The sequence below is a fragment of the Diplotaxodon limnothrissa genome, linkage group LG3 (genome assembly GCF_057381915.1).
Source record: "Diplotaxodon limnothrissa isolate DT_005_m linkage group LG3, D_limnothrissa_male_GT1.1, whole genome shotgun sequence".
Classification (NCBI taxonomy): Eukaryota; Metazoa; Chordata; class Actinopteri; order Cichliformes; family Cichlidae; genus Diplotaxodon; species Diplotaxodon limnothrissa.
Window position 1 is genome coordinate 27,241,830 of NC_140598.1, and position 14,727 is coordinate 27,256,556.

General features: G+C 41.6%; 1 protein-coding gene across 1 annotated transcript; it reads right to left on the bottom strand.

Annotated features, from left to right (window-relative positions):
• Positions 1–2,875: 2,875 nt before the first annotated feature.
• On the bottom strand, positions 2,876–14,422 carry LOC146635158 (Fc receptor-like protein 5). The gene is made up of 8 exons (XM_085350042.1): positions 14,392–14,422; positions 12,208–12,243; positions 11,779–12,042; positions 11,454–11,699; positions 11,200–11,367; positions 10,954–10,963; positions 8,342–8,430; positions 2,876–2,919 (listed from the first exon to the last, which is right to left on the bottom strand). Exons 1-8 carry the CDS (start codon positions 14,420–14,422, stop codon positions 2,876–2,878), a joined length of 888 nt encoding a protein of 295 aa, XP_085206168.1.
• Positions 14,423–14,727: the final 305 nt, after the last annotated feature.

The window sequence follows — 14,727 nt, forward strand, 5'->3', positions numbered from 1 at the left end:
CAGCAACATGGGTGCAGGTCTCTGCAACTCCGGCCATGCATGTGCAGTGAGCAGCCTCAACCCTCCCATTGGTGCTCACAATGACCCATGGCTGTAATGCAGTTTCATTCAGACGCTGTGAGTGCAGTACCTGAAACACACAAAAACTACTTTTAATAAAAGGCCTGTGATTAACAGAGGCTAATATACATGGGTTGGCTGTACGTGCAAATCAAAAACTAACAAGGAAGTTGTTTAGAAAGTTATCAAGTTCAAAGCAACTTACCTTTGTCTTAACGACAACGTACTCACAGCGTGGAGGCTTAAAGATGGACAAATCTTGCACCCAGCCGTTCGTGAATTGGATGTGGGCCTCCAGGGATTTATAATTCTTAAACTGGTTCGCTGTGTATGCGCTGACTCCACAGACAAGGTATGCGAAGATATCGGGATAGGACAAAGGCGGTAGGTCTTCTGGGTTTCCACTCCACTTCCTTATTTCATACGGGTCCACATTACTGATGCACGCAATTTTTCCAAAGTACCGTCTCTTGGCGTCTGGGCACAATCGGTCGCAATACAGCCCTTTGTCTTTTGCGCTGATTTTGAGCATGGTTCTGGCAGTCCCGAATCCAACACTCCAACACTGTGCGCTTGTTTTGCTTTCTGGCCTACTGACATGGCACCGCGATCCCACAATGCACTGCGGCGTGACGTCAACTCCAAAGCCCTATACTTCCTGGGTTTGTTGTAGAAAAGAGAAAAGACAAAGCTGTATATGTGCAATTCTTGATACAATGACTGTTTTATATCTAACTTAATAAAGATTAATTTTATGTAAATACGTCGTCAGGATGGTGATGAAACAGACTGTGGAAACTGAGTTTTAGGGACTTTCTGATTAGGCTGTACTTCTAATATAAACAAGAAATGCATCTGATGAAAATCATTTGAATGTGGCTTGTTTTTCAATGCCCAATGTTTCTGCTTTTGGTTCCAATTAAATTAATAAATAGAATAGAATCATCACAGCAACAAGAAAGACACATATACAAACAAACAGTACACACGACACAGAACAGAAACATTCAATTTTTTACATATTTACATCAAGGACAATGGTTACCAAAAACAGAGTACTGTATAGTTATTAAAATGAAATACAATAAAATACAGATAAGAGACAAACCCTGGTTATAGTGTGAATCGGTTGATGAAATAGTGCAAGTTACAGCGCAGATGTAAACATCTGTGTTTGTTGGGAGCAGTTCTGATTGTACAGTCTGACAGCTGCAGGGAGGAAGGACCTGCAGAAACGCTCCTTCATGCCTCGAAGATGCAGCAGTCTGTCACTGAAGGAGCTCTGCAGTTCAGCAACATTTACATGCATGGGTTGGGAGACTCTGTCCATCAGAGATGTTATTTTGGCCAGAGTCCTTCTGTCTCCCACCACCTGCACTGGGTCCAGGGTGCATCCCAGAACAGAGCTGGCCTTCCTGATGAGTTTATCCAACCTCTTTCTCTCAGCTGCTGATAAACTGCTGCTCCAACATACAACATTGTAAAAAATGACGGATACCAGCACAGAGTCATAGAAGGTCTTTAAAAGTGCTCCCTGGACTATAAAATATCATTACAACTGTGTCCTACACAAAACATGTCCCTCATTCGGTGTTTGGGAGAAAACAAACTGAAAACCATTTTTCAGAATTAAAATAAACAAAACCACTGTAAAAAGAGTTATTGCAAAGTATATCAATAATAAAACACCAGGTCTTCCTGGTTGTTGCTTTCATAAAACCACAAAGGGGAATTTAAAGGGGAATTTCTTTCACCTTTAAAATACTGCTGGGTTCAGCTAGAACAGTTATCATCAACTTAAAGTGCACATTTGTACCAGTGCCCCCCACGCTCTTGTTTACCTTTTGCATATCACAAATATATAATATCAGGACCACGGAGAGTTGACTTCAATGATACACTTAGATGCAATCCACAACATTATGAGATATTCTTTGGACATCTCATGTCCTCGCTCCCAAGTTCATGCAAACCTTTGCCACTTGTCTCGCCCCATGGCAAAAAGCGTTATTTGGATAGGCTTCTCAGTCTAATAACCAAAGGCAATACAGACTCAAGATGACTGACAATGGGTAAATCTAATCGAAGTATTGTATTTACATGGTTTTGCTCTTCACTATATAAATAAAATGGAAAGATGCTTGATGATGATTCATGTTTAAGAAGCTGTGTTTCTTTTGTTCTGCCTGAAATTAAAAAAGAAAAAGAAAAAGAAAGATATTATCTGCATTCAGAGTTTTTCCCTTATCATTTAGTTCCGGGTGACTAAAGAAAAGGCATCAAACCTCTTCACACACACTCAGTACTGAGACTCTTCTTGGCAGGTTACATTTACTGCTGTAGTTCTGGTTTAATGCCTATTCTTTGTTTTCTGCAGTGAAATGAGGCGTGTATCGGTTAGCCACAACCAAACCGAAAGAAGTCACATTTTCCATCTAACAACGTGGTGAAACCCACAGAACCACACAAGGAAAACAAATGAGAACAAAAATTTATTCAGCTGATAGAAACCAGACACTACAAATAATGGCATCGTTACTGTGGCAATAGATTAATTAATTAATTAATTAATTAATTAATTAATTAATTAATTAATTAATTAAGCATTAATGTATTTTATCATTGTTTATTTTAAGTCAAAATTTTAAACCCCTGTTAAAATATATATATATATATATATATATATATATATATATATATATATATATACGCCTCGCCTTCTGTGGCTGGTCTATCCTTCAAGCTCCTTCTCTGTGGTATATGGATGTCCTCTGGTCTGAGGTGCTAGGGGGACGTCAGAGGTTGGACTGGTGGACTACTTCAGTGAAGAGTAGACGATGTCTGGCTCTGGTTTGAAGTCTGAACACAAACACACACACAGTTCAAACAACAGGAAACATGATTACAAGCTTTGTAGTTCATTCAAGACCTTCTGTCTCCACCTCTGCATCACACAGTCCCAAATAAGACCAGAGAACCACCTCATAGTTATATAGCTTGCATAGTTTCCACGCTTTAACTGCTTCATAACACACTGAAACAAATCAGAAAACTCAAATCTGAAACCCACTGATCTGTAGCAATTAGCTGATCATGTGCTTTAAATTACATTAAAAGGCCACATGATTGCTGGTTTCAGAGTCTCTCTCTCTTTCTCTCTGCAGCATTCCCTGGGTGAGATAGAGGTGAGAGCTTCAGGGAGTAATGGTGAGTAGTGGTGTGACAATGAAAGGAGACGTGGGTGTTTAAAGTTTGACCAAGTCACTTGTAAACAGAAAATCACAGAGGACATAAAATTGAACCCTGTGGTACACCACAGGTAACGTGAGCTAAAGATGGTAAGATATTATTTATGATGACCACAATAGTTCTTTGTAAGAGATGTAAATGGCAACAACCAACTGCAATGTTCCTGATTTCAACTAATTTTTTTTTTAACAAATCAATAATCACACGACTAAAACGACATTAACAACATCTGCACAGACAGCTGCCACAAAGCTGGTGAAGAACCAGAGAATCATGTTAAAGTGATGTTGAGTCTGGACAGACCCCAGCCCAGCAGCCAGAGCCTGATCTTTAACAGGTAATCAAGGCAGTAATGAGCTGTTAGGCTTGTAGGTTTATAGCCTCCATTTATATCTGTCACTTTGAAGTCTCTTTGTTGATTCTCAACTTGTGTTGTCAGTCTTGTGTTGATATGTATACACAAATAGAAAGATTACTTGTGTATTCTCTCGAAAAGGGATTTGTAGCATGTGGGACTGTAGGCTCAGATTTATGTAGGTAGATAGTAGTATTAGCTGACAAATATGTGACAGTACAACTCATACTTATGTTACGGAGGAAGACTACAGTAATTTAAGATTTTTTGGTGTGATGGCTATTTCTCCATAACTGATGGTTTCTGTTCTCACTGCTGCAGCTGGATCACTCCCTGCACAATTAAACACATAGAAATAATTGCATTTACAATGTTAAGAGTACTGTTTTATTTGTCTTAATGCATGCTCAATCATCCACGTAAGTAAATCCGAAAAGGTTGATTCTGTTCTGATATTTTGTATATTAATACACACGGGGTGATCGTGGCTCAAGAATTGGGAGTTTGCCTTGTAATCGGAAGGTTGCCGGTTTGAGCCCCGGCTTGGTCGTTGTGTCCTTGGGCAAGACACCCGTTGCCTACTGGTGGTGGTGGTCAGAGGACCTGGTGGTGCCAGTGTTCTGTCAGTGGGCCCCAGGATGGCTGTGGCTACAATGTAGCTTGCCGTCACCAGTGTGTGAATGGGTGGATGACTGGATGTGTAAAGCGCTTTGGGGTCCTTAGGGACTAGTAAAGCGCTATACAAATACAGGCCATTTAATGATCAAAGAACTGACCTCCCAGCTCATTGTTCATTCATTTGGCCAGCTTCAGTCATTTTGCAAATGTACTGTTTATACGATTGAAACCTGCTGCTACGGCCCTTAGCCTCGGAGAAAGTGAGAAAGCCTTTTTCTCTTCAAGCAAATCTAAGAGTGCCAGGACTCACTGACAATTGGCTAGCTGGAGACCCGTGCCAGCCCTCCTGCATGCAGATTGAAATTTGTCAACCCACATAGATGGTTGGCTGCCTGGGGATCCTGTGGTCCTACGTGTAGCAATGATTGGCTTATTGTGCTCACCTGTGGCTACAGAAGGCTGGAGATCCTTCACTCTGGGGGCTGCTGCTTAGGACTGAACATGCAGTTTGTCCCTTTTGCCTCTCTCTCTTTGAACTTTGCTCACCAAACTCTGTTCATAGTTTTCAAGTTTGCTTGTTAATCTCTGTCTATGGTTGAACTTAACTGGAGTAGAGTTTGGTGGTGTTACGGCACGTGAGGTTAGCTTTAGTTTTTCACTCACATGTGTGTTAGTTAATTGTGTGCAGATTATTTGCCCAGTGGTCGGCAGAACGTGGCCCTGTCGGTTTTCTGTTTGAATTTTGCAATAAAAGCTTTATTTCACTTAGTTTTAAGTGAGGGCATATGTATGTTACCTCCCTGTCCCCTAACAGAGGGGGTCGTAACACCTCTGAGACAGAAGCTGAGACTGAAGAAGTCACTTGGATGAGGGAAGAAATGTTTCTCCCACTGAAGGCACTAAATCTAGAAAAAGAACAAAAACTTTTTGGGAGTATATTTTTTTATTGTTACACTATAGCTCTTGCAGGGCATTTTTATTTTGGTTTAATCAGATATTAAGCAGTAACCTTTATACACAGCTGTGGGTTTTCAGTCTTTTTCCACTTCTTACCACCTCTGCTGAAAAACTTTTGACCTGAAAGAGCTGGTGGGTGTTTCTGTGAACATGGGAGGCAGACGACCACAAAGCTGCCATCTTCTTCTAATGCAGACTGAGACGCTTCACCACAGAGCACAACGCATGTTGTTCTCACAACATGAACACTTCTGTTAGCCAAACCAGGACACACTGTGGTAAGAGGTCTCATCACCCTCAGTCTACAGTTAACTGGTATCAACAACAGGAAGTTGCTTTGGGGGTTTCACGTGCAGAAAGAAGTAAAAAAATATTCATTGTATTAAAGTAGGTTAAGTTTGATTATTTTGTTTGCTTAGACATCTCCTAATCCCAACTAATTATTTCTGTTTACAACTTGTTTGCTAAATCAACAATGCTGTGAGATTTAACACTCAGTTATGGCAATCGTCAAAAATTACAACACATTTGTTGAGGTAAGGTGGACCTGAGGCTGAGACTACACAATTAGTTATGGCCAAATGTGGTCCACAGACCTGTAGATCTGCCAAATTTAAACCAGTCTGAGATATTTTACTCCTCATAGAACATCACTGAAGGTTGAATTGATGAACATGATTCTTCATGATCATGATGACATGCTGTAATCAGTTTGATCAGTCGGCATCATTCTGGCACAAGCACTCAATACAGAATTTTGAAAAAGTAGAATCAAGCAAACAAATCACACACACACACACACATGTGGACAGAGATCTCTGATGTTGTTCCCGGGATCTGCTGGAGCCACTCGCCTAGCTTGGGAGTCACCGCACCTAGTGCTCCGATTACCACGGGGACCACTGTTACCTTCACCCTCCACATCCTCTCGAGCTCTTCTCTGAGCCCTTGGTATTTCTCCAGCTTCTCGTGTTCCTTCTTCCTGATATTGCTGTCATTCGGAGCCGCTACATCGATCACTACGGCCGTCTTCTTCTGTTTGTCTACCACCACTATGTCCGGTTGGTTAGCCACCACCATTTTGTCCGTCTGTATCTGGAAGTCCCACAGGATCTTAGCTCAGTCATTCTCCACCACCCTTGGGGGCATCTCCCATTTTGACCTCGGGACTTCCAGGTTATACTCGGCACAGATGTTCCTGTATACTATGCCGGCCACTTGGTTATGGCGTTCCATGTATGCCTTGCCTGCTAGCATCTTGCACCCTGCTGTTATGTGCTGGATTGTCTCTGGGGCATCTTTACACAGCCTGCACCTGGGGTCTTGCCTGGTGTGATAGACCCCAGCCTCTATGGATCTTGTACTCAGAGCTTGTTCTTGTGCTGCCATGATTAGTGCCTCTGTGCTGTCTTTCAGTCCAGCTTTGTCCAGCCACTGGTAGGATTTCTGGATATCAGCCACCTCCTCTATCTGCCGGTGGTACATACCGTGTAGGAGCCTGTCCTTCCATGATGGTGACTCCTTTTGCTCTTCTTTCTTGGGTTACTGCTGCCTGAGGTATTCACTGAGCACGTGGTCAGTTGGGGCCATCTTCCTTTTCTGTTGTATACCTTTCTCTTGTTTTGGTATATTTTTTCTCTTAATTGTGTATATTTGTCCTGTTTATTATTTATTCCTGCTGTCTTAATTCTGATATTTTATTCCTGCACAGTTTTTGTGGCACACCAATAATTTTACTGTACATGTACAATAACCATCAAGGGATAATATTCTTCTTCTGTTTTAGTCTATAATTTCTCAAATTCTGATGACTTTTTAAAAGCAACCAATGAACTCTAATTACCAATAGATATCATAGTATTCCCATCAGCCTCATGCTTATTGGGAAATGTCAGCATGCTACTTACATAGTAAATATAATTAATAGACCTACTAACCCAGATGTTAGTATAATGAAAAGAATGTAGGAATTGTGAAAGGCGATGAAAATGACAAGCTGCACATCTCTGCAGAAGATGGTAGTAAAGACTGATAAGAACAGTTTTTTGTTTTGTTTATCTTGGCCCTCCATCCACACTGAGACAGCGTTTTCGGTCAAGGCTTTTTGAAAATGCTCTCCAAGTGGATACATTTGAAAACACTATTTTCACGTCACAGTGTGGACAGTGTAACCACAGGCTTTCGTAAAAAAAATGGCTCATTTTAGTCATATCATGCAGTCATGTGACCGATTAAACTGAGATATAGGAGGCCATTATACAGCAGTTGTTTTGTTTGCTCTCAATTTTTAAAGAAGAAAGTGTACTTTTATTGGTCCCCGTGGGGAAAATCCCTCTCTGCATTTAACCCATTCACTCAGTGAAGCAGTGGGCAGCCACTGGGCGCCCGGGGAGCAGTGTGTAGGGACGGTACCTTGCTCAGGGGTACCTCAGGGTAGCTGTTCAGGGGAATCGAACCCCCGACCTTCCGATCATGGGGCCACCACTCTACCTACTGAGCTATCCCTGCCCAGCCCTGTTAAAGATTAATATCAGTTTTAATATCCATTTCCAAATGTATCAGGATTAGTGTAGATGTAGCCTAAATGGGGTGGTGAAATCTTCATTCAGACACCTCAGACGTCTGTCAAAGGTTAAACCTTTCCAGTCGGGACACTATCATCCATGCTTTGATAACCTCATGATTGAATTAATGCAACTCTCTTTTAATAGGGCCTGGCCTCACTCTAGTCAGCTGAGCAGCTGTCACTGTCAGTGCCTAAATCTAAATGAAGAGTGAGCATTTTAAACTATAGCCCTGAAGCTTTGGAATGATCTTCCTCTTCACTTCAGGCAATCTACTTCAGTGGTGGTCGTTAAATCTAGGTTAAAAACATTTTTATTCACTGGCTTTTGAGCCAATGGGTAACTGATACTGTTACTTTGTTGTTATTTTTCATTGTGTTTATTGTTCCTATTGTACTTCTTATATGTCTGCTGTACAGCAGTTTTGTTGACCTTGTATTGTTTTTAAAGTGCTATATAAATAAATTATGGTATGGCAGTTGTCTGTAAAGGATCATGTCTGTAAAGAAAGGGCATTTTGGAAGAAAAGCAGCTTTACCTCTCATATTTGAACTTATTTGCTTCTTTTTGATGATGATTTGTCCATAAGTGACATCTTCTGTTCTGACTGCTGAGTGGATTACAGCACTCTCTACAGAATAAAACAAATAAGGAAGACATCACTGTAGGTCATACAGTTGATAGCAGAGCTGATTGGAAAGACAGCTCTGTTGTACAGAAATGTCTACACAAAAAGCATTTGCATCATTAGTAGCGGACAATAGCATTTACATAGAAAACATGACTACTTTTCACAATGATGCTTGCATTGGATCAACATATCAGAAACACACAAACAACAAAATAGTTATGTTTATAAAATTTAAATTTGGAATTTAAATAGAGACACTTAGATAAATAGAATTGAGTTTAACTGTGGTTTCACACCTGCAACTTTTTCAAAAATCTGAGACAGGATGTTGGACGACTGCAGAGCTGTTAGCTTCTGTTAACCACAGACCACAAACACAGTCGAACACACAATGAGCAACATTAAACACATGACAAAAAACTACACTGGATTAAGATGATAACGTTTACACATTCTGGACAAAAGAAGTAAAACAAAAAAAGTCTATTAAAAGTGAGAAGCATAAAGTTTAACCCTGAAAGATAAATAAATAGTACTGGCAGGAGGTGATAGTTTCCGATCTCATCCATGACCTTGTTTCAGTCTTTTCCTGTTCATGAGTATTTCTTCGCACTAACATGAGGGTTTATTCTCATGTTAGTGCATGTTAGACCATTCTGATAGGTCAAAGAAGATGCACATTTTTCCATGTTGGTGGCCTATCTGTCTGGAAAACCTCATCTTACCTGCCAACTTCCTCAGAAGTTACTCCATAGCTTCACTGTCTGGCTCAAGATTGAGCATCACAACGAGAGGCCTGATTCATAAAGCAAATACTCCAGTATCTCCCCATCAAATGTCTGATAAATCTATCTCATCACCAATCGTCATGAAAGCTAGCTCATGCAGCTGGCAATATCTCTGTGATGAGGTGGGTCCAGGGTCCAGCATGACACACATTAGTTTGTCATGACAAAATACATCATATTTTGGCATGACAAGTGAGTGTCTTGACAAGTGAGAAGTGAGTGTCTTAATAATAATGATAATAATGGATTGGATTTATATAGCGCTTTTCTAGGCACCCAAAGCGCTTTACAATACCACTATTCATTCACTCTCTTGCTAAAATATAAAGACAGGAACTTGCAACAGGTCGTATCTCAAATGACCACTTAAAGATGCAAAGTCTTACTCTTTCATAGAACAGGACAATCTGGTTTCTAAGCCTGTAATGGAAATTATAACGTCGAGGCTGCTTCCTCCCATCTCATGGTACACAAGTGCACACAGAATCTTATCAGACCTAATAAGGATAAGATATTTTATCCGCATACAAATGATTACATATTTCTAAGCATAAACAACAATATAAAAAATATCAATCCTGACAGGCACGTGGGTGTATTTGGCTGAGTGCTTCTGCCTGAGAGAAGATCGCCTGCATATTGAAAAGCTTCTTCGGATTCTAGGAAAAGATACGACATCCAGCTTGAAGGACTAATAATGTATAGTGGTAGCAGGAAGGACTGCATACAGGCTCACTCTTGTAAAATGAGTCTTCCTGGCAAGAATGTGATTGAACTTGGTAGTGAGTGTCGAACCCTCTGTTAATAAACTCCCCTTTTCATTAGCCAGTCATGCCTAATGTGATGCTTCTAAGCAGGCCTATGAGTCAGTTGCATCCCTAAAAACTGTCTATGGCCAAAATAAAGTCATCCATCCCTTGCCTGGAGCTTTGCACTGCTGTGACAGGGGCACAGCTAGATGAAGACAGACCTGACCCATATGCATGGAGGTATGTTAATTCAGCCAGAAACAACAATGATGAAAGAACATTTATTGCTCACAAAGGAAAACCCACAGAGATTATCTCAGATTGAGGCACTAACTTTTGGGAAGCTAAAAGGGAGCTACAGAAAGCAATTACTGAGTGATCTGCCAGTTTGCAACAGATCCTTACCAAGCAGAAGATTTACTTTAAATTTAACACAACTAGTGCCCCACACTTTGGTGGTTTGCCGGAAAGGAAAGTTACTCTATTAAGACAATGCTCTATGTAACTGTTGGTATCCAACCTGTGGCTGAGGATGTTCTTAGGAATCTGTTGATTGAACTGGAGGGCATGCTAAATTCAAAGCCATCAAGCTATGTATCCTCCAGCGTTTCTTATCTTGATCCAGAGACCCCCAGCCATTTGCTAATGGAGTAGCCAGGTGGATTACTGCCACAGGTTGTTAACCAGAGACTGAACTCAAACCTGAGAGCATTTCAAATATTCAAATGTACTTTATACATTTGAGGGCAGCTGTTAGAAAGTTTTCAAATTTTTATTTTGTTGTGTTTGGAATTTCATAGGATTCCTTATATGTGCTTTCAGTGATGCACCACCTACTGGACTGGAAAGCAAATTAATACGCCTCACTGGCAGAATGGGTGGGGTAGTTGGAGTGTGGCAACCAAGCAAAATGTCCAGTGCATCTGGTATTGTGCATTGTTTTACTACCAGTGAATAATTCCCAGTAGGGCCACGTATACACCTACATCTACCTGCTTACAAGCTTACAAGATGACCGACACTGAGGCAAGCATCAACCAGCAATCAGTGCAAAACACAGTTTATAAAACTACAAAAATATTTCCTCTGTTTGAAAGGCTGTTTTTCACTGTTAAATGTTGCTGTACATTTTTAACTCTACCATCAAAGACATGTAATCAAAATTAAAAGTGTAGATTACTCAGCAAACAAAAACCCCAGTTGTAAATTTCAGAATTCTGAGTCTCACCTTCAGGTTTCCTGTGAACACATCGTTTCACCAGCAGAACCAGTAACACCAGTAGAACCACAACACAGACTGATCCAACACATGACAACACAGAGAGAACAGGAGGAGAGAGTGATGGAGGAAGAATGATGGAGGTGGAACCAGGTGGAGGTGTGGTGGTGTGTTTCTCTAAAATAAAGCAAACACAGTCATTAAGTTGTCGTCACATTGTGAATGTTGAAAGCTGCAGAAACACAGACAGGTGAGTGTGTCACCTGTGACAGTGATCCAGCTGGATGGAGACTCTCCATGACCGCTGATGTCACACTTGTAGAGGCCTTCATCAGACCTGGAAACATGCTGGATGGTCATGTGACCTGTAGGCTGCTTCCTGATGAGGGAGCCATCTTTATAGAAAGCAGCTGTGAGGTTGGGGGGAGTGGTCTTTGTTTTACAGAGCAGAGTGACGTCATCTCCCTCCATCACAGGGAGGACAGGACTCTGCAGGATCACTGATCCACCTCAACACAGAGACAAACTACAGCATTTCATCCATTTACACACAGCTTCATCAACACTAACTCCACACACTCAGCTTACCAGTGACTGTCAGGTTAACCATGTTACTGATGGGACCCTCTCTGGACTCACACCAGTAAACTCCACTGTCCTGTGTTAAGATATAGCTCATGTTACAGGAAGAACCAGCTGGTTTTCCCCATTCAGTTCCACACTGAGTCCTCTGTAAATTGCTTGTGTTTCTCCTCAGAGTCCATCCAGCAGAGCTGTCGTCCTCCTCACAGCTCAGAGACACAAAGTCTCCTTCAAAGAACTGAGAGCTGCTGGGACTCACAGTCAGACGAGCTGTGAGGGATGAAATGAAAAACTTATGATCTTTTAAACGTTTTCCAGAGAGCTGTTTAATTACATCAGTTTTATATGTGAGCTCCATTGTGAAACATGAACTCAATCAGGTCATATCAGTGAGCATTTCTCAGGTTTAAACTGTGACAGAAGAAGGTTACTGACCTTGGTTTGTTGTGCAGCTCAGCAGTGAGATCAGAACTAAAGAGAAATGACACTCAGGTTGATTTGAGGTGAACATAAAGAACAACTCCACACAAACAGCTGACAAACACACAAACTCACGTTCCTGATTTTTTACAGCAACATTGTTGTTCTTTTCTTTTGCAGAATTATTGACTTCAGGGTCACAGTACAGTTCAAGTTTATCAAACCTGTTATACGGTCAGTACAGGTCAGTACTACAACTTTTAAATACCACAGTAAACCCATGTTTTCACTATAGAGCTGTGTCCACATAATGAGTAAACGACTGAAAGACTAATTTGTACATCCTCTATGCAAGAGCAAGTGGGTGGCTCCCGCCACTTTTTTGGTCAACCAACCCCAGCGAGTCAATCTGGATCCTGACCTCTCTTCCCCTCACACTCTCAGCATCAGCTCTCTCCAGGGTTGTGTACTAAGCACACTACTCTACTCCCTCTACACATCTGGCTGCAGTCCCACTCACCCAGACAACATCATTGACAAATTTGCCAATGATGCAACGGTGGTGGGGCAGATCACAGGGGAAATGAAGCGGCTTACAGAGATTAGGTCCTGAAACTTGGAGAATAGTGTGCATTAAACAACCTCTCATTTAACATCTCCAAGACCAAGGAACTCATCTGTTGAGTCTGTGTTTCCACAGGCCTCACTAGTTTAGAGACTTATTCCTCATGAAGAACGAAACCAAGACTGAACATCATCAACTGGTCTTTTACTCGCTAACAAGTGACGGCTTGGTTGAACCAGGCGGTGGCGCTTGATACTCCTCACCTGTCTCCAGCTGAAGTCCTTCAAAGAGCAGCTCTCCTCGCTGCTGTTATAAACTGTTACAATACACAACACAACACAAGCACCTCCCACCGTAAACCCCCCCAATGGTTACAAAAGATGAGGCATTGTGCATGTGTATGCATGTCTATGCATGTGTAAGAACTGACAACATTAATTAATTTGACCCTAACATCATCCTTGACTTCAGGCGAAACAGAAATGCCCCTGCCCATCAACGGTGAATGTGTAGAGCGAGTGAAATCCTTAAAATTTAACATCACAGCGCTGGTTAAGAAGGCCTAGCACTGACTACACTTTCTAAGGGTGCTCAGGAAGGAGCAACTAAACACCTCACTGCTGGTGACCGTCTACAAATGCACCACCGAGAGCCTGCTGACCTATGCAGTGGCAGTGTGGCACGCTAGCTTCAAGAAGGCAGACAGGAAGAGACTTCAGACGGTGGTAAACACAGCAAGAAAAACCATTGGCTGCCCCTTCCCTTCTTGTCTGCCATCTATAACTCCCGTTGTCTCAGCAGGGCCAGAAACATCTTCAAGTACACAACCATCTTTTTAACCTACTGCCCTGTGGCGCTTCAGATCAAGGCTAGAGCAAACAGACTCGGATATAGCTTCTTCCCCAAAGCTTAAACTTGCACAAAAGTAATTTGCACTAAAAATTGTGCTCAAATCATCTGTGTCATCATTCGCTGGCTGGCTGTGTATTTGTATTTATATTATTTGTATAGTTATATCATTGTTGATCGTGGCTCAAGAGTTGGGAGTTTGCTTTGTAATTGGAAGGTTGCCGGTTTGAGCCCCGGTTCAGACAGTCTCGTTCGTTGTGTCCTTCGGGAAGACACTTCACCCGTTGCCTACTGGTGGTGGTCAGAGGGCCCGGTGGCGCCAATGTCCGGCAGCCTCGCCTCTGTCAGTGCGCCCCAGGGTGGCTACCCCAGGCCAAAGTGTGTGAATGGGTGGATGACTGGATGTCTAAAGCACTTTGGGGTCCTTAGGGACTAGTAAAGCACTATACAAATACAGGCCATTTGCCATTTTACCATATTATTGCATATTTTTTTATAGTGTGCTAAGTACATGTGCACTTTTATGGAGCTTTTTAAAATCTTGTTATACTGTGGATAATGACAATAAAGGCTTTCATTTCAATTTCAGCTTTTCACTGCCTACTGTGTTTCCTCGACTGCTGAGCAAAGATAAAGAGTCAGTTCAGACCTGCAGTTGGTCCTCGTGGTGTTTGAACTTGAATTCAGCCTGATTTGTTTTCCATGTCTTCTCCTCCATCATCAGTTATCAGGAGAGCAGACAGTCAAAGTACAAGAATTCAAACAAACACAGAGATTCTACTTACAGAGCAGACACAGCACAGATGTTTCCTTCATCGTCCTTCTCACTCATTTGAGCTTTTTTTCATTTCTCTCACTGACACCTAGTAAAACCCGCCCTCTTCCTCTGAGCACCAGCTTTCTATTGGTTCAAACACACTGGGTAACTAAATTCTTATAAAAATGCAAGATACAAACTGTAAACATGTATCTTTTAATGCAATGAGCTTCAATCAGAATCAGATCAGAATACTTTATTGATCCCTGGGGGAAAATATTTTTTGTTACAGTGCTCCATTATAAACAATCTTTCCTCAGACATTTGGCAATAAACACAGCTGGATAGAAAAATCAGAAACACG